The sequence below is a fragment of the Mirounga angustirostris genome, unplaced genomic scaffold (assembly GCF_029215605.1).
Source record: "Mirounga angustirostris isolate CCGP_5_RB_7025 unplaced genomic scaffold, mMirAng1.0.hap1 SCAF_12, whole genome shotgun sequence".
In the NCBI taxonomy this organism is placed as follows: domain Eukaryota; kingdom Metazoa; phylum Chordata; class Mammalia; order Carnivora; family Phocidae; genus Mirounga; species Mirounga angustirostris.
Window position 1 is genome coordinate 52,718,642 of NW_026991720.1, and position 23,682 is coordinate 52,742,323.

Below are 23,682 nucleotides of genomic sequence, written 5' to 3' on the forward strand. Positions count from 1 at the left end.
TTAAGTGAGACCACCCAAGAAGAGAAGAGACCTCAGGCTGGAGAGGAGAGAGGGAGCCACCAAGGAAACTTGAAAAATTGCAGACATACTCCATGTGCCATAAATCTGGCAAGGCGACTATGACGGGTTGTAAGACATGCCCAGGTCTATTCAGCTTGAGCTCCCAGAGAGACACAGTGGTGAGAGGAACCAGGCTCCCTGGGTTTGAATCCTGGCTGGGACGGGGGAGCTGTGATCGTGGGCCAGCTACGTGTTCTTTGGCCGACAATTTCTTCACATTCTGTCCTGCTAGGGCTATACCTTACAGTCTTTTGTTAATGCTGTGTCTGATGCTGTTAATAAAGATGAGTGCCATTATTGCCGTGACCCCTCATCATTATCCATGGGAACACAGGGAGAGGATGACAATGATGTAACACGGGGGAAATGGACCAAGGGACTCAGAGATGGCGTTTGTAACCTGAGGTGTCGGGGAGTTAAGGGAGACTAGGCTTTTAGGTGGTGTGCGGTGTGTGATGTAGATAGAGTGCACATAGTGCTATTTGCCACACACAAAAAGGTAAGAGCTAACTGGGTCGACTAGTCTCTAAGATTTTTTAAAAAGATTTATTTATTTTAGAGAGAGAGTGTGCACAAGTTGGGGGAGGGGCAGCAGGAGAGGGAGAATCCTGAAGCAGACTACATACATTCTGGGCAGGGAGCCCGATGGGGGGCTCCATCTCAGCACCCTGAGATCATGACCTCAGCTGAAACCAAGTCTGCTACTTAACCAGCTGAGCCACCCAGGCACCCCAAGGGTTTTTTTTTATTTTTTAAGTAATCTTTACACACAACGTGGGGCTCAAACTTAAAACGCTGAGGTCAGGAGTTGCATGCCCTTCTGACTGAGCCAGCCAGGTGCCCCAGGACTACTCTCTTCTAAATATGGTGACACAGAATGAAAGCTTGTAGTTCTTTTCTGAAAGCAAAGTCATGAAAGATTATAAAATAACCAGAGAGTTTGTCAGATGATCATGTAATTGTGAATTGTTTTCCTGTTAGAACATCAGTTTAAAAGAAGGGGGGAAAATCTTAGGAAAACTTTGCAGTCAGTACTGGAAGCCGTAAGGAATGCCTTTGAGGAAAGGTTTGTTATCAGGGTATCCTGTAACTATGTAACTCGTGTCGCCCCCTGGTGGGCTGTCAAAGCTCAGCGGCCAAACACATTCGAGGCAGGTTTCCAGAGCACCTAGCTCATAATTGCCCCATAGGGACCAGCAGAATGAAAAGTCTTGATTAGATACAAATGCTTTCCCTTTCTATTTATAGGAATCTAAACCTGTTCTTTTCCCTCTTTTATGTCAGGTTACTTTAACAAGATAATTTTCATTCGGTTTGCTCTCCATGTTTGTGATCTAACATGATTATTTGCAGGCTCTTTTAACTGTAATATATTTCTTACTTTGATTCTTGTCTTTGAGGATTCCCTTAGTGCTCAGTCATTGACCCTCTGAACTGAGTTTTTATGAGTCATCCACTCATTGAGCTTCAGCTGCTATCTTTATTTTAACTAATTCCCAAATCCCTTTCTCTTGAGGAGGCACTTCCTGGGGTTTTTTTTTTGCAACCAAAAGGAGATTTTCGCTTGAATATCTTCTGCCACTTTAAATGCAGTGAGGCTCAAACCAAATGTAACTTTCCCTTCCTCTGAAAATATACCTTCACCCTACTTTCCTTATGTTCTTTTCGTCAGTGATACTTTTTTGCATCCATCAAGGAGGGCCAGAAACTTTGCCATTTTCTAACCTGTCCCTTTCCTCACTTCTGATACACAATCAGGCACTGGTTTTTGGACCCAAAAATCTAAATTGAAACATCTAGGGCGCCTGGGTGGCTCAGTTGGTTAAGCATCTGCCTTCGGCTCAGGTCATGATCCCGGGGTCCTGGGATCAAGTCCCACGTTGTCGGGCTCCCTGTTCTGCAGGGAGTCTGCTTCTCCCTCTGCCCCTACCCCCCTCATTCTCTCAATCTCTCTCTCTTGCTCTCACACTCTCTCAAATAAATAAATAAAATCTTTAAAAAAAAAAAAGAAACATCTAGATCTTCTAACATTTTAGGTAAAGCAGGCCCCATACACTTTGCCAGGAATTGTTAAAAAGCAAACACATAGATATTAAAATTCTTTTGTTTCTGGTTATTTAGTTCTCTTCTGCTCAATATTCTGGCCTAAAAACATAGTGGACTGGTTAAGTTATATTGGTTAAGTTGAAGTCAAGCACTTCACCGTAAGTACAAAATATATCATTGCATTTATGTTATCTTCCCACACAGACACATAAATTATGCCTTTTCACATCAAATACCATACAGATTCAATTTCAATTTGCCTTGTCAAATTATGGAATAATGCACTATGTTTAAGAAAAATTAATAAGTTACACTGCATCTAGACCTTCTTAGCCCTGACTCATGATCCACTCCTAACAGCACATATATCTTTTTGTTTTTGATTTTCAGATGTAACATTTATTCATGAAGGAAATAAAACGTTTTTGGATAATCTTGTCAATTTTGAAAAACTGGTATGTAAATTTCATTATTTCTCCCTTTTCCCCCCTATAAGGAAAGTGTATGCTTTTCTTTCTTGCTCCAAGAAACAAATGGTTTAAGTATTTTTCTCCTTTGAATGCATCGAGGTTTCCAGGAGCTTATCTGCCACATGTTCTGCGTTGTCACTAAAATGCATTCCAGTTAGAAATAGGGGTGCTAGCAAGGTTTTGAGAACCAAATATGAAAATCTGTTTTTTAGGTTTGAAAATGGAACTTCATTATGTTCACATCAGAGGTCGAGGGTGTGTTACTGAGCCAGAAATAAAACTGTAAGGTTCTGTCAGAAGGAATTCACACTCGGGAGGCTAAGCTCAACTGCTTGAAAGGCATCGCTCTGTGTCTTGGTGTGCACTGCTTCCGGGGCTCAGGAGAAAGCTTTTGGGGAGGTGTGCTCATTTCCAGTGCTCCCCACTCGGACATGAAGGTGGAATTTGTAGGGGGGGGGTGTGTGTGTGAGGGCAAGCACCACGCCTCTGTCAGCCCGGGGACAGCGTGCCTCTGTGGAGACAGCAGCTCTAGCATAGGGCTCTCCCTGCTCACCAGTGAAAGGTCCTCAGTCAGTTCCTCCTTAGACATTACCGGAAGGCCTCTTCCTGAATTATTCCTAGGACCTTCCCAGGTTTTCTTCTCATGTAGTGGGCTCCTCCTCACCTTTCAGACTGGCCTGGGACAGAGGAGGGGTTGCCTGCAAGGACGGAGCCGAGTGTAAAGTCGGAGGGCTCCGAAGAGGCCCAGCTGCCGGCAAGGATGGGTCTGTCTGATAAATGAACCTTAGTGTCATAGATGAGACTGTCCTTCGTAGAGATGATACCAGTGACTGTCCAGAGATCCTGACCTTCGAGTGACTTTTTCAGCAGTGATAGTGGGTTTGTGTGAACTCTTTTAGGAACTGACCCTCGGATCCCTGTGAACGAGGTCAGGCCTGTGACAGCAGGTTGAGGAAGGCAGGGGTTGCAGACCATGACCAAAGAGCAGTCCAAGTTGATGAGCCCAGGCGAGGTTTGGCGTCTGACCTTTGCCTCATAAGTGCCCTACTCTTACCGTCAGGTTCGCTCACCACACAGAGGGTGAGGCAGCAGAGAACCCCTGTGCAACTTAAAAGCCCAAATTCCTAGAATCTGGGAGACAGACATCTTGGAATATCTTGTCATAGCTCCATTTTAATCACTGGAGGATGATAGATTTGTGCCCCTTTTTTTTTTTTTTAAGATTTCTTTATTTGATGGGGCGCCTGGGTGGCTCAGTCGTTAAGCGTCTGCCTTCGGCTCAGGTCATGATCTCAGGGTCCTGGGATCGAGCCCCACATCGGGCTCCCTGCTCAGCGGGAAGCCTGCTTCTCCCTCTCCCACTCCACCTGCTTGTGTTCCCCTCTCACTGCCTCTCTCTCTGTCAAATAAATAAAATTAAAAAAAAAAAAAAGATTTGTTTATTTGAGAGAGAGCATGAGCAGGAGAGGCAGAGGGAAAATCTCAAGCAGACTCCGTGCTGAGCACAGAGCCCTATGCGGGACTCGATCTCACAACCCTGAGATCACCACCTGAGCCAAAACCAAGAGCCGGATGCTTAACCGACGCCGCCACCCAGGCACCCCTGTGCCCAGTTATTCTTTTTTTTTTTTTTAAGATTTTATTTATTTATTTATTTGACAGAGACAAAGCGAGAGAAGGAACACAAGCAGGGGGAGAGGGAGAGGGAGAGGGAGAGGCAGGCATCCCCCTGAGCAGGGAGCCCAATGCGGGGCTCCATCCCAGGACCCCGGGATAATGACCTGGGCCGAAGGCAGACGCTTAACGACTGAGCCACCCAGGCGCCCCTTTGCCCAGTTATTTTTAAAGTGGATGAGTCTAGGGGCGCCTGGATGGTTCAGTTAGTTAAGCATCTTCTTCAGCTGGGGTCATGATCCTGGGGTCTTGGGATCGAGCCCCGTATCAGGCTTCCTGCTCAGCGGGGAGAACCTGCTTCTCCCTCTCCCTCTGCTGCTCCCCCTACTTGTGCTCGCTTGTTCTCTGTCAAATAAAATCTAAAAAAAAAAAAAAAATTTTAAATAAAGTGGGTGTGTCTATAACTTTTCAAGTCCCTCCGCACTAAGTGCTTTGGAATCAGAGCTCAGTTAGAAGATTCTAGAAGATTCTACAGTCAAACCAACACAGCCAGAAACGGATATTCAAAGTGGGGTTTTTTTTCTACTTATTCTTTAGAGATTTCTGCTACATCACTGTGTCATGTCCTGAAGATCACAGGGTACCTCTTTGCAACCAAAGGCAATAGGCGCTAACGTTCTAGACCCTATGTAGGTTCATCTCCAGTGTTTGATATTAATGAAATGATTTTGGGCAAATGAAGCCTTTGATCAATATCTCCTTCAAACCCTGGCCAGCACATCTGGTTAAGAATGCCTAACCAGCACTGGAGAGCATGTGTGAAGATGTGGGATGAGGTGTGTCATACTGAGTGGAATTCTTTATAAAGGTCTAGTGAGTTTCCCTCTGACTAACTTAGGGGAGCATTCTTTATAAGCTGACTCTTGTCTATTGTTGAGGGCAGACTGGCAGTGGATCTCCTCCCTGAAGTGAACCAGTGGTTTGGTTAAGTTCATTGTGTCGCTGCCCCTCAGTGCCAGCAAAGTAAGAGAACAATTCGATAAAGGCCCAGATGGGAGAGAGCAATGGAAAGATCCCTGCAGCCCTCTCTCTCCCTCTGACCAGCATCTCTGGCTTCCCCTGCTTTCTCCAACATGCCATTGGAAGCCTTTTAATGGAGTTCGTGTAGTCTAGGGTCTTGCTTTCAGATATGTCAGGACTTCAGACTGACCACAGGGAGCGAAACAAAGTCCAACAGATAGTCCTTCTGTTAGAGTCAGTAACTATCTGTATCCCTTAATTCTTTAAGATGGTTTGGGGAAATAACATGGCATACATAAGTAATCATATTCTCTTTTAAATTTTATTTTTTAAAAGATTTTATTTATTTGACAGAGCACAAGCAGGGGGAGCAGCAGAGGGAGAAGCGGGCTCCTTGCTCAGCAGGGAGCCCGATGTGGGGCTTGATACTAGGGTCCTGGGATCATGACCTGAACCAAAAGCAGACACCCATCCGACTGAGCCACCCAAGCACCCCTCTCTTTTAAATTTTAAATTCCTGAAGAGAACTTTATGCAAAAAAGACAGCTAGAAAATAAATGCAAGTATAGGGCAGCCCTCTTGGGTCCCCTCCCTCTTCAGGAGCTTTGAACTATCACTCAATAAACTTTGCTTTGCTGCCCACCAAAAAAAAAAAAAAGAAATGCAGGTATACATGCACAGAGCGGGCCATAGCACCCACATGCATCCATCAGGTGCTTGTAAGCACAACATTGCTAAAGAGAGCAGATTCTGGGGCGCCTGGGTGCCTCAGTTGTTAAGCGTCTGCCTTCGGCTCAGGTCATGATCCCAGGGTCCTGGGATCGAGCCCCGCATCAGGCTCCCTGCTCCGCGGGAAGCCTGCTTCTCCCTCTGCCTCTCCCTGCCACTCCCCATTCCTGTACTCTCTCTCTCTGTGTCAAATAAATAAAATTTAAAAAAGAAAAGAGAGAGAGACAGCAGATTCTGTAATATTGGGGAGTTCCTGGTCCTCAAAGTAAATGGCACTTAAGATGTAGCCCGCCTCATGCTGACCCCCTCCTTGCACAGAGAAAACAGGGTGAATTCACATTTTTTCGAAGGACAGAAATCTATTTTACATTATACACAGCCCTGTGTTCTACTTGCATGCTGGGGAAGGAAACTAAATTTCCTAATGGAGTCAATATTTTGAAGGAATGTTTCTTAGCAAGGAACAGCGTATCGCTTAAGCAAAAACAGGATCATCTTTCACAATAATGAACCAATAGAACCTAACTGAATTAACTGGTGAGAAGCCAATTCCTCATGATGGATATTAGCTTAAGCCAGCTAGCAAATAATTCAGTGTATTCTCTTTATCTGGCTGATACAGGCCAACCCATTAAGTCCAACGATGCGAAGGCCCAGAAGTGCTCATTGGGTCTAATGAGACGTCTGCTGTGCCCTCTGCTGTCTCAGCAGCTCTAACCGTTTCAGCCCTGAGCTATTAAATAACGAAGAAACAGACGTTTTTCTATTTTTCTTCTCAACTCCTCCATGTCGAGAGCGTCATCCTTTACCAGATCTTCCTCCTCCTCCTCCTCCTCCTCCTCCTCCTCCTTCCTGCTTCAAGAAAGCCAAAGATGAGGACCAGGACTGGGGTTTCACTGCGGCGCTCGGTACTCAGCCTTACATCCGCTCCCGTGGGCCACACGAATGGCACACGATAGAAATCAGTGTGACGCCATAGCTTAGAATGAGAGACCTGCCCTGGGAATAGCGGTCAAATCTGGGGAAGGAAATGTAACAATACATTCACAGGCATGAGTCACGTCTCATTTCCTTTACAAAGGCAGCCTGAGCTACTGCTCTAATCACTGTCCTATTTAATTTTCCACTATTGAGTAGAAATAAATTAGAAATACAGTGGAGAACAATTTAATAAGTAGGTCATGTTCAAACAAAGTTTCTATAGTTTTGACAGATATTAAATTTAAAAAATTTGTACTAATATTCTTTAAGCAATAATTCATTGAGGGCTTGCTGTATATGGATGAGCCTTTGCTTGGTGTGTACACACAGGATGGGAAAGATAATGACACGTTTGGGGAAGTTTGGAGGACCAGATAATGAATAATGTTGATTCTCAAATAATAGGATGATGTTTGGATTTTGAGATGAAGCAAATTAGAAAGTCACTGTGGATTTTCCAGAGGACTAGGACATGATAGCAACAGTGTTCAGAGATTATTCTAGCAACCGGAGGGGAGGAATAGTAGTGCAGAATGTTGTCCTAAATGCTGTCTTTCTCCTTCACGGTGGAACACTAAAAATGAGAGAGCTAGAAGACTGTTGGAGGTACCCGAGTATGAGCTCATGGGATCTGGTCAGAGGCAGCCATAAGGTCAAGAAGACTTCTGCCTGCAGATCAGTGAGAACTTCAAAGAAAGAAATTAAAGCAAAATCCTGAAGACCATAGGAGGGAATGTAAATCATAAACAGAGAACAGTCTCTGTAATGACACTGGTGTTTTAGAAAGTGTTTGCCTTTTGTAACTATCTCCTTTCCTGTCCTGATTTGAGATACGGAGTCTTTGATGCCACCAGTATTCCTACGGGCATTCAACACGTATGCGGGAGTCACCGTGTGCCATCTGACAGGTGCTAGGCATGCAGAGCCCTCTAGTGGCACCCAGCCTAGAGGAGGCGCAAAGATCCCGAGCAGTGCCGACCACACAGGCCAATCTATACTGTCCCGAGGAGCCTCCCAGATTCAGAAGGGAAATCTCAGAAAGGCTTCATGGAGAAGAGGCAAAACATCCCGTGACATGAAAAGCCTAGGCAGATTCGGACAGGGAGATGGGGGTGGGGGTGCTGGATTTCCTGACACTGTGTAAACAATGGGCTGTTAGAGTCCATGGCACGTGGAAACCCAGGGCTCAGTTGGACTCTGTGCAGCCCGGGTTGAGAGTGCTGTTTCTGCAGACGAAGACTGAATGTCCTTTTGTAATCTAAGCTCACTATTCTCAGTTAAAGGCCAGTTCCAACTACAGCTCTTCTGTTTGCACCCAAGGGTGTAAAATCCTTCCATCCCGGCAGGTACCGCTATCCCAGCAGCACCCTAAATGACCCTTCCATTGATACGTTTCCTGCTCTCCCTTGCAGCACATGATTGCCGACACTGTCCGAACCCTGAGACACTGCAGGACTAATCAGTTTGGTGAGTACTGGGAGTCGGGCACGGGATGTCAGCTCACCGCCCCTGGGCACAGACTGCGAGCCAGTCACAAGTGTTTGGTGGGAATGTACTGAAACCGATTATAAAGTGTAACATGCAGATGCTGTATTCTCTTCTCATTTCGTCACTGCCTGTTTGGGATGCAGAGGAAGACAAGATACGGCAGCTTTTCATCCTCTCTCGGCAGCAGGTTTCCCCCATACAGAGTGACTTTAGATGATCAGAGGCTCCCCACCGTACCCCTGACCCAGAAAGTCTGCTTGCTTGTCCCGGGGCTCCCAATTACCAGTGGGTTTATCAGGGGTGACCCTGTCCCTAAACTCCTTGTTTGGAGGCTTCCTGGAATAGGAACACAGTTTGCAAAAGTGCCTGAAGCGGCTTCCCAGAATCTTTACTCCTCTCCAACAAAAACTTCCTGTGTGGAGCCACCTTTCACTGAAAATGTATTTTTCTGAACACTTCAGTCCACTCAGTGGACTCCCCACTGAGATGAACGTATGTAGGAATATGTGTTCCTTTTTAAACCTCAAGCATAATTTACACTATGTTTAAATAGCATTAAAACCCTGCAGGAAGGAAGGAAATCAACTCTGTTGAGTTCAAGGAGCGTTCACATGGGCACCAGCCTCCCGACACCAGTGTTGGTGATAGGTGCATGGAGACCGTTAACACAGAGCAGAAAGCGGAGCCTCAGAGAGTTAACCCGTTCGGCAGAGTCCGCCTGATTTCCTACCCATCCTCTTTTCTTTGTCTTGTGCAGGTCCTGTAGATAAGAAGGGCAGTAAAAAAAATTAGAAAGTTAAATTCAATAATTACAAATCAATCAAAGCTGACCGCTAAATAAAGCTTTAAGTAAAACATCCTCATCATAAAGTAATTGTCTCAATAATACAAAGTACACACAAAGTAGAAAGACCCAAGTCCTACTTCCTAAGGATAGGTGCATATTCTTAAGAAATTTTTTCTGTCCCGGCTGGTCTTGACTGGCCATATTGTCCCCTACAAAGCAACGGAAATTCTGTATGAATTACCAAGTTTCTGCTTGAAAGGGAGAGTTACCAATACAGGACCTAAGTTTTTAAATACTTACATCAGTTACTGCCGCCTGATACGTGCTTATGTAATTCTCTGTGAAGCACACAATAGATTCACTTTCCATAGAAACGGTGATAATAACACTGTTGTGGAGATTGATTCAAATGCGTAAGCATAATGTTGCTGAGTGTGGGGCTCATAGTCCTTTCATCCTCCCTTGCCTCCCAAGTACTGGTGGGTGCTCAGCTCATTCTAAGACATCCGTCTCACTGACCAAGAGACTCTGCAAGTGTGGGCACGAAGGTTATACAGGCTTGGTGACCTCGACCCTGTCCTAACCTCCCATCACCAGGGAGTAAGTCTGCGCAGTACAAAGCGTAACTCTTTGTGTTCTGTATTCACATATCTTTAAAAAATTGTGTTTGTGACTGAATTAGTGAAATTAATTTGACAGTTTATGTAGACCTAGCATGTCTACCATGTCAGCCACCAGGATAAAATAAGATGACATTGATCAAGCCACTTAGAAATTATACAGTGCCAGGCAGCCGTCACTGTCGTGGTTGGGACCATTCATTCATTCTGCCATCTTCAGGCCAAAAAATTAAGAACAAGATTATCTTTGTACCACTATGTTTCCTAAGCCAGTATTTACTAAACCAAAAGCAGTCTCTCACGGTCTCACAGAGAAGGTGTTCTAGAATAATACAACTTTTTGGTCACTTCCAAACAAGTGGAATGGTAAAAAACTTTAACTCCTGGTGCTTCGACTCTTCGAAACCAGGAAGCCTCATTTGCCATTAAACCTTAAGAATTACAAGCTACCCATGTCATACACGCCTTAAGTGATAAAACACAGGGGTCACAGAGGAGGAAAAAAAATGCACCTCAGCAAGAGAAAAAAGTTGCCGCTTTAAAATGCTTAGCCTCGGGCGCCTGGGTGGCTCAGTGGTTGGGCGACTGCCTTCGGCTCGGGTCATGATCCTGGAGTCCCGGGATCGAGTCCCGCATCGGGCTCCCTGCTCGGCGGGGAGTCTGCTTCTCCCTCTGACCCTCCCCCCTCTCATGTACTCTCTCTCCTTCTCGCTCTCTCAAATAAATAAATAAAATCTTTTAAAAAAATAAATAAATAAATAAAAAATAAATAAATAAAATAAAATGCTTAGCCTCCTGCAGGCCCTTCTCCTCAAGCCGAAAGCCACTGCTCCCATCTGAGATACCGGGAAGCCGGCGGGGGGGGGGGGGGTGACGTCACCACCTGTCTCGCAGGGACATTGTTTCTCTATAGCAGTTTAGTCAGGCCCCCGGTGCCTTGAGGTTTGGGGGGAGTTTTTTTGGATTGGGTTTGGGTTTGGCTCTGGGAAGTGGCCTTGCCCCATTGTGCAGGCGGCTTTATCTCAGGCTCCTTATCAGAGCTGTCACCGCGTGGCATGGACGTACGTGCTCAGAGGGCACGAAAGCTTCTTGCAGCCCTTCAGGTGCTTAACGGCCCTGGCTTTGGGAGTGGAAAACCCCCTTGCCTTGTCCTTTGCTGGGTAGACATTTTTTTTTTTTGCTGGGTAGACATTAGCCCATCCACATACTTCTGGAAGTTGCTTTGCCTGTTAAGCATACCTTAAGTTCAGTTCTGTGATACCTGTTCATTCAAATAGTTCCTTTTTTTTTTTTTTTTTCCAAAAGTAGAGACGCCAAAGAATTATACAGCATCTAAACACAAACTCTGGTGTCCATGCACTGAGCAGATGGGCAGTGATTTCTGACGATTCCAGACTGAGCTAGAAGAGCCAGGGAAAGCCACCGAGGCAGGCAGTTGCTGTGTCATGGGACTGTGGACACAGACTCGGGAGCCACATGGCCTGGGCGCCGGTCGTGCTCTGCCCCCTCCTGGCTGTGTGTCTGCAGCTTCCCATTCTGGAGGAGGTTCACTAAGGCAATCACTGAATACTAGATAGCGTTAGGTGATAAGTGCTCTATGAATGTTAGTAAAGCAAATAGCTTGCCAGTCTAATTACCTGACCTGAGGACCAAGTCTGAGCTGGAGAAGCATCTCCACCGTGAGGATACAGACCTCCCTTCCGGCATGCTGACTTTAGGCATCTACCTGGTAGATGTACTCGAAGCCTCAACGTGAGACTTTACGGGTATTTAGACATAGCGTTTCTGCTCTCATGAGATTGACTTGTCTTTTTTTTTTCCTCCAAAAAAACAGGAGGCGACGTGTCTCCAAAGGAGCACCAAGAGTTGAAATCCTATGTAAATCACCTGTATGTCATTGACAGCCAGCAGGCCCTGTTTGAGCTGTCCCACAGGATTGAGCCGCGGGTGTGAGGGCCCCCCCGCACCTCCCCCATAACTGCAGCGCTTTTAGCTGTGGGCGCGTGAGTGCTGAGCACGTTGCTTTCCTGTGAGAAAAGAAGTTGCTGAGTTTTATCAGCATAAGATGCACACAGGAAAGCCAAGCAAAGCATGTTCAGGAAGTGATGTCAGCCGCCAGAGATGGGGAGAGGCCTCTCCGAGCTGCTCTCAGAACAAGAAGGCAGAAAGAGTCAGAAGCATTCTTGAAATGGAGAAGTCTGGTTTCTTCTGACTGCCTTTTTGATCCAACCCAACTTTGATCTTGAGATGTGCCAGCGCTAAGACAAGAGCATGTCTTGTCCTAGTGACCAAATGCATCAGCACGAGTGTGCATGAGCCGGGAGTTTTACTTTGCCTGGTGGTAGATTACTGTGTATAGGCTGTCAGAGAAGCAGCTCATTCGAACACCTAAAGACAGTGATGGCATCTCAAGATTTCCAGGGAAAAGGAGTGGCTGCTGTCAGTACAAACAGTGACATCACCAAAAGCCCCTCATGTCGAGGAAGTTAGTGCGCACCGGCAGCTGGCCTCTGTGCTCTGATTTCCAGAAGGCAGATGTCAAGGCATGCATTTCTTTGCATCCACAATCACTTGTCGATGTAGGCTTGCGGGGGAAATGCGTTTCTGCACAACTGATCTGCAGCTCTAGGCTGCGTCGCTTTGCCAATAAGGAAAAATAGTAGTCATCTGCAAGAAATGGGCTCACTGTTTAATTTGGGGGGATTTTCTTCACATATGCAAGAAGATTCGCATTTCTTATTGGGAACAATGTGATTTTTTAAAAAGCACAGTGTATGATAGAGGGTAGGCACTCAGTAACGATTTCGAGGGGTACCGGAGTCCCAGAGGTCTGCCTTCTTGTGCCTGATGAGGCCCTGGTGTTTTGCTGGCCTCCAGCAGGCTGCTCAGTAACAGCCACCACAGGGAGGCTAAGTGGGATTGATGTGGCACGCACTTAGTCCTCATGAGATAAGAGCAAGGTAGTGACTAGTGACCGCCCATCTTACAGCAAATAAGAACCCCCAAATACCCAAATGTCTGATTGATGTTGGACACTTAGAAGTCCTGCAGTCCACCTCCCAACCGACGGCCGGAGCCTTTCTATAATTTGTCTTTTTTCCCCCTGCCCAAAGTCTCAGAGTCTTTTAGTCTATTTTTATTCCTATTTTGGCTCCTCTAGCAAATAAAACCTCTTGTTATTCTGAAGAACTGGTTAGAGTATTTCCCTCGAGCTTCCTGTGAACAACAAAAGCCTGTGGGATACAAGAGTGAAATCCACCGCTGCGGGCTAGGTGCTCGTCACGTTGCTAAAATATAAGGGCCCTGCTTCATGTCCTCAGCCTTCATTTTCCATGCGTGTGAATTCTTCACGCTCCTGCCTGCTCATCCCTCAGGTGCCCGCACAGAACTGCTTCCTGCTGTCCCATCCACACCTTATGACAGAGATGTGCCCGACGCTTGCTGATACCCTCTCAGCGGCGCTGTTTCCTGGGCTTAGGAACCATACTGAGTTTGCAAGATCACGGGAAGGAACCACGTGGAGAAAATTTGGGGGACGACTTTCAAAAAGACTCCATCTGTCCCCACAGTTGAAACTTGAGTCCTGAAAACTAACAGGGCTATAAGAGAAAGGCACCATCCAGGGCTGGGCCACTCAAAGACAAGCTCAGGCTACCGGGTAATGGACTGAGACCCTGGAGAAGATGAGAGCTGGCGGAACCGGGGAAAACCGGCTCCTCTCACAGCTGATCAAGGCGAAAGCTCTCCCCTTGGCAATTGTTGGGGATAGCCTGGGCTTACAGCACAAAGGCCTGTGTTCTCACCTTTTCTCTGCTCTAGGGAGGATCAGTTTGGCCAGTGTGATCATGTCAGGCCATTTTGACCTTGTCTCCACATTTTACCATTAGATCTGTTCACATTAGGTCTCCATTGCTCCCACCAGAACATTACCTCTTGAGGACTCATTTTCAGTGGGGAATGATTTCAGCAAAGCACCTGCTGCTTAGATCCCAGTTCAGATACGTACACAGCCAGATGAATCCACACATACATCGCATTTGAACACCTTCCGATGGTGTGGTCAGTATTCCACCCGGTGTGGGTAGACCCAGGCCGGGGAGAACGTGATGCTTGCCAGCACTTCGCTCCAGCCATGGTCACGTGACTCTCAGGGCAGCAGCGGGGAGGGAGGGTTTTGTGTCGTTTACATTTGCTTTTTCATCCCTGTCTTCTGAATGTCAGAATTTCCAAGTCTTTCTGAAATTTAACAACTGTCTCCAGAGATTTCCCAAGCATCAGCAGCTCAGCAGTTTCCGAAGCCCGTGAAGACTTAAATCTGGAACTCAAGAATCAAAGGCAGAACCGTGGGAGCCTGATTTGGCTCAGCATGAAACTTGCCCTCACAAAGCCGGGCTGTCCCACAGCGAGGCCGCCTGTGAAGAGGGATGGGCTGTATTCCCTTTCCAAATACTTGCCCACATCTCTTGGGAGTGGGTTCTGTTCTGGCTAGAAGGGCAGACAGAGATGTCCAAGCTCCTTCCCAGGTCTTAAATTTGTGTGGTTGCCTAAGATCTCCATTCACTCTGAAAACCTCCTATCACCTGCCGCCTTCCTCAGCAGGTGGCGCGTGAGCACGTCTCCGTGGGTTCTTGCTCCTGCAGCAGAACCTCCAGACAGTCCTGCAGGCCTGTGGATTCGTCCGCGTTCCAGCAAAGCAGCCCTGCTTAGAAGTTAGCACAGGACAGGGTCCTGCGGGCAAAACTGCAGCCTTTCTGAAACTTTTCTCCATACGTATTTGCAGATGTTCCAAAGGCTACAGTGTTTTAAATTCACTTTTGTTATAATCTGTACAATTACCAACTGGTTATAGTGCTAAATATTATGACCTGCATTCACTTTATGTTAGTATCATTAATGATGTTTGAATAAATGCATTTTCCTAGACCCCTGTCCACAAGCAAGTTGTGTGGAGCATACATTGAATTCACAAGGATGAGGAATAAAGCAAAAAGCCAGACCTCCCTGTTGGTAAGCAGAAGGCGTTGTGCCATGTAGACTAGCCTCTGAATAGAGAGACAGTTGCATGAAAGAGGGAGTTGGTGATTTCTGGTCCCTGGAGCTGGGCTTCACCACGGCCCCAGTCCCAGCCCCACTGTCTTGTTACGGCCATCGCGCACAGCACAGATCCCAGAGCTCGCGTTCTCGGGTGGCATAGCTAATCCGAGCTTCTCAGAAACTAGGCAGAAACATTAAAATGGAGGAAGATCAGGTCCACTGCAGTTGTCTAATATAGAGTTTCTTTTAAATGCTTCAAAGACATGTCCTTAAAATTTCAGCCTGCATATTAATGAGTGGGCCATCGTGCTTAAAACTAGTAGGGGAAAGAAGTTTTTAAAAATTGCCAAAAAGTTAGATGAAATTGTACTACTGTGTAAAGCAAAGCTGTGTATACTACACGTTTTTTAGCAGAGTAATATTTATTTGCATAGCCTATTTATTGTATTCGTATTACACGGTTATTAAATACTGGGATGAAATGGATGCCCTGAAGCAAGGACTCTCGCCTTTTAATGTACCATTAATTAGGACTGATGTGACATTGTCAGCTTGCGTTAACAATTAGAAGACAGAAACCCCGCAGTCAGGGTGTCTACCTAACTTCTCAGGGACTACACTTTGTAGTTTTCCACCATTATAAGAGCTGGTAAATATGAAACACTTGTGGAATTACCAGAATTGCCATTAACAGTATTTTCTTTCTCCTTATGTTGTGCTTTCTGCTTCTGTATATATGACTGTGCTGTGTATTTATCGAAGCTAGTAAGCAATAATTTATATGTAAAAAATGGCCAAGCAATATAAGGTGAAAACTTATATAAGTCACTGTTACCTTATCTTGTATTTTCAAGTGTTTTTTAAAAATTGCTTTTCCAAATATAAGATTATGTTCAAGATACTATTCGTGCCTCATAGCTTCTTGCCGCATCTGTGGGCTCCGTAGCCTGTGTCCTGGCCCTCACTGTTTGGGACCCAGAAATCATTTGCTCACTGAGAGAGCCACCAGTAGGTGGAGAGGTTCCCAGGCTGCCATGGGGCTGTTGGGGGACCTAAGACCTTGTGTAGGAAATGACATCAGTATTCTCCCATTCTGTCGCCCCTGTCATCGCACTCAGGTGGGATCAAGACCTCTCCCTTACCAATCCAGATACCGAGGGAAGCTCCAGGCCCTGCCTGCACCAGAGCTGTGGGAGGGACACTGAAGCACAGGGTTCATAACCAGCTCTGGGGCGGTGGGAAGACTAGATCATATCATGGTTCAAAATCTCTACCCCTTCCTATGGCAGGATCATACCTCCTGCTCACCGATGTCAAGCTTTGGCATGTGGTAATTCCTTCCTGTCAGAGGATTATGTATCTCACCATGTTGAACTCAGGAGCGGCCAAATGTCCTGCTGTGTCCAGTGAAAAATGGGGAGAAGTGACCTGTGCAGCCTGTAAACTAAAGCTTGACAAGATAGCCATGCCTGCCAGGTCGCTTCCGCCATGAGACCTACCATGTTCCGGGAAGAGGTGTCTCCGTCTGCCTGGGTCTCCAGCTTGTGAAGGACACATAATTTGAGTGAAACATAAAACATCATCATTAGAAGCCACTGAGGTTTGGGGATGATTTGTTACCTCAGCAGAATTAACCCAAGCTAATGAAGTCTCCCAGGGCATGTCTTTCTTGATAAACTGTCCTTTCCCTCAGTGTATGGGCAATAGTCAGGCTTTGCAGAGCGCCTCATGGATGAAACTACTTGTTGTCACACAGCCAAGCAGAGGCCTTGTCTTTATATGGGAAAGGGTAAAGAAGATCAGAAGATGATTTTCTTGGACTCTCATCGCCCAGAAGTGGCCCTTCTGGATGTCAAGGGAAAGTTCTTCTCTGAGGTCGTCTGGGTCCCCGCTGAGTCGCCTGTGTATTTGCTTTCCACTCACTACATTAAACAAACAAGATTTCTAACACTTTAGACCCGCTAATATTCTTCAGTAGAGTACTCCTGCTTCGGAAGGCCCCACAATTGCGTCCTAGTTAGCAGGAGCACCAGCAGCCCTTCCCAGCACAAGAAAGGCATACCCAACAAGCAAGACAGACATACTTTGCAGAAGCGTGCGGTCCCAAGCGTCTGCACTTGGCTCTTGGGGCCGTGAGCGGAGATCCCTCCTCCAACCACACTCAGAACTGGGTCCAACTGTAGCTCTCAGTTTTGTTTCTCTTACGGTGACATGATGTTTGCTCAGGAGGAACTTGACCTACTCCTCAGCCCTACTGTGGCTCCTTTATGCCTCCCTCCTCCCCCACCCCGGGCTGGGGGGTCTTCCAGGGGGTGGGTTAGGATTCCCTATGGTTGGTTTTCAGGGTATTTCTGCCACAGGGTCATTTCACTCCTCACCACAGCAGTCCCATAGTAAGCTCTGCAGCCACCCCTGAGTCCTGTGCTTCACCCCAACCTGGGGGGAAAGGAACTTCTGGGTCCTCCTCACATGGCTCTGGCACTCCAGGGTGAAAGCAGGGCAGGGGATGGAGGGTGGGAACTCTTCCCAGCCCTTCCCTGCTGGCCAGCCATATCACCTCACCATTTCTTTCCTGCTAACACTGTACCATGTTACAGATCTCAATGCGCCTGGGCATTTTCCCCTAGGAAGACAAGAATAGGTCTACTTGTTGTGGACTTGCTCCCAATACCTCGGGCTGTTTCTGACATCCCCGGGTTTTAGACCTGGAAGTGGGGAGGGTAGAAAAGTCAGGCATTCCTCGCTGGACCTCTCTTCTCCCAGAAGACCCATAGGCAGGCCCAGCCGGGAGCCTTGCTTGCCTGAGATTCTCCCCTGGGAAGTGGTTCTGAGCGCTCCTCCCCAAAGGCCCCTTTCCTGCTCACAGACATCTGAGGTTCCCATGTTGTCTGTGTGTGGTGAGCGGTGGTATTTTCTAGTTAGAACTTGCGAGAAAATAATCGCGTTCTGAGAGAATCCCTGTAGCTGACCACTTGCTCTGATAGACCCGAGAAAAACAAAACCAAAAACGGTGCAGCAGAAAGATTAAAGTCTGGAGGCACCTGGGTGGTACAGTCGTTTAAGCATCTGACTCTTGATTTCAGCTCAGGTCATGATCTTAGGGTTGTGAGATCAAGCCCCGAGTCGGGCTCTGTGCTCAGCAAGGAGTCTGCTTAAGATTTTCTCCCTCTGCCCCTCACGCTCGTGCTCTCTCTCTCTCTTTCTCTCTCAAATAAATAAATCTTAAAAAAAAAAAAAAAAGGAAAGATTCAGGTGTCAAAAGCAATTAGCCCACATGGGAGACTTAAGGTAATGGCAAGATCTTTCCCAAGTTTTGTGACAACAGTGTGTCTCTGGTATCTCGTAACTCAGAAGTTCCTTTGGGAGAATCTCATATGGTGAGCCCACCACCAGGCTAAGTCCACCGTGTGGAGACCATCTGGACTGCCCACTCCGACATCCCCTGCTCATCAGCTTCACCAGCATCCCCATCCCGTCCCCCTGACTGAGCTCAGGCCCTTGCTGTCTAGTCTTTCAGTCATTACAGCAAACTTCTACCTGTGTCCTTCCCTCACCACAGGCGGTCCCATGAATTTCCCCCCATATAATCTCCAAACTGCTCTCAAAATTTTTGTTTCCTAAAATGCAGATGTGATCATGCTTCTGCCCGGCTCAAAATCCTTCAGTGGCGCCTCCAGGCTATAGAACTAAAGCTCAGTTGCATGTAAGTGCTTCATCCTCTGGCTTCTGCTTACCTCTCCAGGCCCAAGAAACAGGCAGATGCCCCAGAAGACTAATAATTTGGTACCCTCCTTAAACTGATATTCTGGGGGGCGGGGCGATTGATTCCTACTAAATTATCTAAATAAATACGTGTATGTGAGGCTTATTTGCTACTTCTGAAGTGTAAAATCTTAAAGCCCTACAGATAATGCACAGCTAACTGGGGTGTGGAGGGCCCCTACCCGGAGGAGTCCAGGCCACCAGAATTGCCTTAGGATACTGAGCTCCTCCCCACCAGAGTCGTGCAAACAGACCTGAAACCAACTCGCTCATTACATGAGGACTGTGCTAGAAGACCCTTAAGGTCCCTTCCAGCCAGCCACTGGCTGCTAAGAAAGCTGGTGCAAATCTGTGATTGCTAGAGCTAATTGGTTTTGTTTTGCTTTGGTTTTGTTTGTTTGTTTTTACAGAAGAGACTTGGCTGATGTGGGAAATAAGAACTGTTCATGCTCCTTTGTATTCAGTTGACCCCTGCTCCGCCTCAAGCTGGAAGGGAAAAGGCCCCCGCCCCTTCCCTGTCCTATGCCCCATGCTGACTCCACAGTCCTACCAGAGATGAGTGCTGGCCATAAATAACCAAATAAAGGCCCTGGAATCACTGTGGCGGGGCCTGCTTCTGAGTACCAAGCGGGCTACTGCCTCCCGAAGGGTAAGGAGGAGACACAGGAAGGGTAAACTGTCCATTCAGTGGCCTCCGCATGCCCCGTTCTGCCATTTGGCCTCAGCAGGCCTTCTCTCCCAGCCCCTCCACCTGGATCCAGCACCCAGGTCTGCCCAGTCTCTTCTCCATGCCCCCCCAAACACATTGTGCCCGCGACCCCTCCGTCCCTCCCAAGTAAGTCTTGTCCACTCCAAAGCCCTCTTGGATGACCCCATCCCCCACGGGACCCCCTTTCCCCTATCTGCATTCTTGGAAGCAGGGCCCACCCATTGCTCTCTGGGAAACCACCCCCTGTTGTCTTGCCCCCCATCAGCGTGGGCTGCCTCGAGGGTCAGGAAAAGGCTTAACAGGGTGGCCTCTGAGTCCCGACTGCCAGGTTGAGATCAGGCTCAGACATTTAAGAGTTGGGGGAACTAGTGAATGTTTCCACCTTGACTGTGCATCATAAATGGGAGGTTAATATGCCCCCACCCCACAGGGTTGTATGAGAACCACAGTAAGATGCATGTAGAAGTGCTGACTACAGTGCCTGGTACATCGTTGGCACTCAACTGGTAACTACTGGTGAAGATGATGATGATGAAGAAGAAGATGACAACTGGATGCATGCCAGGAGATTTGCACTCACATTTCTACTCTATTCTGGGCAAATCCCTGAATTTCTCTTATGCTTATTGCTCTCAATTGTCAAACAAGACAATTAGCACCATCTCTGCCACCGGGCAGCCGTGACCATGAAAGGGACAGTGCGTGTGAGAGTCCTCTGTGCGTGCTAGAGTGAGAGACAAGTAGATTTCCTTTTGAATCCCCGCATGCCCCGCACGACCCTGGGACACAGCAATGGCTCCCTAAATGTTTGCTGATCCATCTGAGCAAAGATGTCTGCATAGAGCCTGCAAAGTTGGGGTCCTACTAATGTCAGCATTCACACTGTCATTCACAGATGAACACATGGAGAAAAGAGGCAGGTCAGACCTTGGGCCTGTTCACACCTGATCCAGGGCCACCGCCTCTTGCAGCTCCCGGGAGGGAGGGCTTTTCCTTGGTCCCTTCCACCCCATCCCCAGCTGTCCCCCCCCACCCAAACTCCGACCCCAGGGCCAGGAACTCCTGGGCAGCAGCTCCACCTAACAAGCTTCGGGCTTCCTGGTGGCCAACCAGAAGCATCATGCTTCTGACCCGAGACTGAGGACAGACACTTACTCTTCCCCTCAAAGGGATTTACTGTGGTTTCATTTAGAGTACATTGGTGCAAGCACTAGAGGACTGAGCCCAGACTGAGCCCCGGATGGAGATGAAGTGCCCTTTGTAAGGCAGAAAAGCCCGAGAGAGGCCGGAAGCAGGAGGGCCAGCCCATGCCAGACCTCAGGTTACACTTGCCTAGTGTTTTTCTTCCCTAAATCACCCAGTAACTTTCTCTCTCCTCCCGCCTCTCTCTTACTAGTAAGCTAACACTAATCTGCAACATACTTCATCAACTCTACCTCATACACATTTCTTGAGCACCTACTATGTGACAGGTAGTCTTCTAAGTGATAGGAAAACAGCCATGAGCATAACAAAGATCCCTTTCTTATGGAGCTTCAATCCACTTGGAGAGCTAGACAATCAACAAGACACATAAGTAAAATCAGCAGGAGTAGCTCAGAAGGTAAGAAGCAGGGAAGGGGACTGGAGCGAGCCAGGCAGGCGGGTGCAATACTTGACAGGACAGCCAGGGAAGGTCGTTGCTATGGGTTGCATTGGTCCCCTCAAAACTCCCATGTTGAAATCCTAACTGCCAGGATTTCAGAATGTGACCTTAGTTGGAGACGGGGTCTGTACAGAGTTAAAATGATGTCATTGCAGTGGGCCCTCTAGTAAAACTGCTGTCCTTATAAGAATGGCAGATTCGGAGATCACACAGGGAGAACACCACGTGAACATGGAGGCAGTTGCTTCAGACCAAGGAGAGAGGCCTGGAACAGACTCTCCCTCACAGCCCTCGGAAGGAACGGACCCTGCCAACACCTTCATTTCAGATTTCCAGCCTCCAGAACTGCGAGACTATAAACTTCTGTTGTTTGAGCCATCCAGTTTGCGGCACTTTGTTATGGTGGCCCTGGGAAATGAATAGAGCCTTGCTGAGAAGACCTGAAAAGAAGGAGGGAGCCAGCCACGATCCCAAATGTGCACCTGGCCTTTAAGGATCAACAGGGAGTCTGGTGTGGCTGGAACCCATCAGCGAGGAGAGAGAAGCAGAAGAGGCCAGAGACAATGTGTCCAGAACACACAGAGCCTGGATGTTTCCTCTAGCTCAAAGGAGAAACCACTGGAAGGTTTCAAGCAGAGAATGACATGATCTGATATGTGTTTCAGTGAGATCATGCTGGCTGCTGACTTCCCAATAGACCAAAAATGGGGTAAGGGTGGAAGCTGGGAAATCAGTTAGGAAGGTATTGGAATGATCCAAGCAAGATACTATGGTGATTTCCACCAAATGGGGGGAGTGGGGTGGTATGACAGAGAATAATTCTAGATATGTTTAGAAGGTAGGTATGCCCGCATGTACTGACAGACTGGATGTGGAGAAAGGGAAGAGTCAAGGTTAAACCTAGGGATTTTGGCTCAAGAAACTGGAATGATGCCATTGTAATTATCTGGTATGAGAAAGACCTTAGAGGTAGCAGGTTTGAAGGAGACTATCAAGAGCTCAGTTTGGGATGTATTAGGCTTGAGGGGCCCACTAGGAAGCCGGAAGGAGTTTTTCTACACCAGGTCTGGTGTGTATGCTAGACATGCTGGACATTCGTGCCCATCCATTTCTGGGGTTTTCACCAGGGCCAAAAGGGGAAAGCTCGGTGTTGTGTAGGATGGGCATGTGCTTCTGGTTGATTTAAGCTAAATAATGATCCTTCAGACCGCCGGGTCCATGCCCCAAGCATGCCCAGCACAGCCATGTAGAATGACGTGGAAGCCCCCATCCCTTCCAAGTTCCACCCAACATTCACCACCCTTATGGACAGCAGGCTCTCTCGTGGGGCCAACAGCCGAGGCTCACGACACTGTTCCCCTACCAACCACATCTTCAACTTTGACTTCACAGATTTGTTAGGCGGCTGCCTTCTCATCCAGGCTTCCCGTCCCAGGAGAAATGCAGAAATATGAATTACATTTTTGTCATCCCAGATTCTGGAGGCTGCAGTTAGCCAAGTGGAATGCAGCATGCCTAAAACCCGAATCCTAATAGGCCCTCAAGACAAGCATTTTAAGGTGGTCCCAGGCTTGCAACTCAAATTTTCCATTGTACAGACAAACTTTATCTAATATAAGAAAGGACTTTCTTTTAACCTCAGAACAATCCTGGGAAAAAGGAATTTTTATCTGCAACGTGCTCGGCCAAGCACACAGTGCACTTTCGGTGCTTAATGAATATCGTTGATGGACAGGGGCCTCGGAAACGGTCATGACCAAAATTTGGGACTTTAGCGACATCTGGTGGGCAAGGGACGATCCTGCGCAGAATTTAAATCTCCGTTAAAAGGGCTGTTCTTGAGGGCCGGGTTAAATCAAAGGACACAAAGGGGCCCTGTTAAAGCCCGCGGCAGAGGGAGAGGCGAGGGCTTTGAGGCCATCCTTACCCGGCCTCGGTCCAGTAGGTTTTGTTCTCTGTTTTCCCAGTACAATGCAGAGCCTTTTATAAAATACAGAAATCAGGGAATGAGAAAGGAGCTGAACTACAGAATGTTGACGCTTGAAGGGGTCAGGCAGGCACTGTAATGTGTTGTCTCCTAAGGGGATGAGCGAGGGCGACGGCGGGAATGGGATGGCTCAGCAAGTCCCCACTCGTCCCAGCTCCCCGCACCGGCCCCGCCCTCGGGAGAAAGTGAAAACCCCAAACAGGGCAGAACAGGCGCCTCCCATCTGACCTCCGCTTTCTCCTCTCCTCCGGGACTGCTGCTCACCGCCACCCAACCCTCATCCCACCCTTCTCCCCACCCCACCCCTACCCCGCTCCCCGAGAGACGCAGGTTGGCTCCACTCCAGCCCAGTTACACCTTTCAGACATCCTCGCTCCCAGGCCTTCGGACGGTTCATTCAACCACCAGTTGCAGAGCGGTCCTCCGTGGCCTAGGGGGCGCTGTGCTACACCTGGGACTCGGTTGGCGTGCACGGCCCCGCCTGCATCACCTCCCTGCTTTTCAGGGGAGTGGCTCCTCCCAGGCCCCGGGTCTCGGCCCCTCCAGGAGAGCTGTCCGGGGCCCCCTGCTTGGATTCCCCTCTGAGGGGAGCCTCCGACCCCCCACCCCCCAGGTTGACCCCCTCCAATGAAGCGACAGCCTGTGCACTGCTCCGCGTCCCCTGCCCTCCTGACTGGAGTGGATGGTCTCTCAGGGAGCAGACTGTCGTCTTAACCACTGATTTGTCAGC

At 47.9% G+C, this 23,682-nt stretch overlaps 1 protein-coding gene across 3 annotated transcripts in view; it reads left to right on the forward strand.

Annotated features, from left to right (window-relative positions):
* Positions 1-15,753, forward strand: part of RAPGEF5 (Rap guanine nucleotide exchange factor 5) — a 230,985-nt gene extending 215,232 nt beyond the window's left edge. For all 3 annotated transcript variants that reach the window (XM_064575177.1, XM_064575178.1, XM_064575179.1), the window contains 3 exons: positions 2,497-2,561; positions 8,333-8,387; positions 11,650-15,753. In XM_064575177.1, coding sequence (XP_064431247.1) covers positions 2,497-2,561; positions 8,333-8,387; positions 11,650-11,768 — 239 coding nt within the window. In that variant the 3' untranslated portion in view covers positions 11,769-15,753. The remainder of the gene's footprint in view (positions 1-2,496; positions 2,562-8,332; positions 8,388-11,649) is intronic.
* The last annotated feature ends 7,929 nt before the right edge of the window (positions 15,754-23,682 follow it).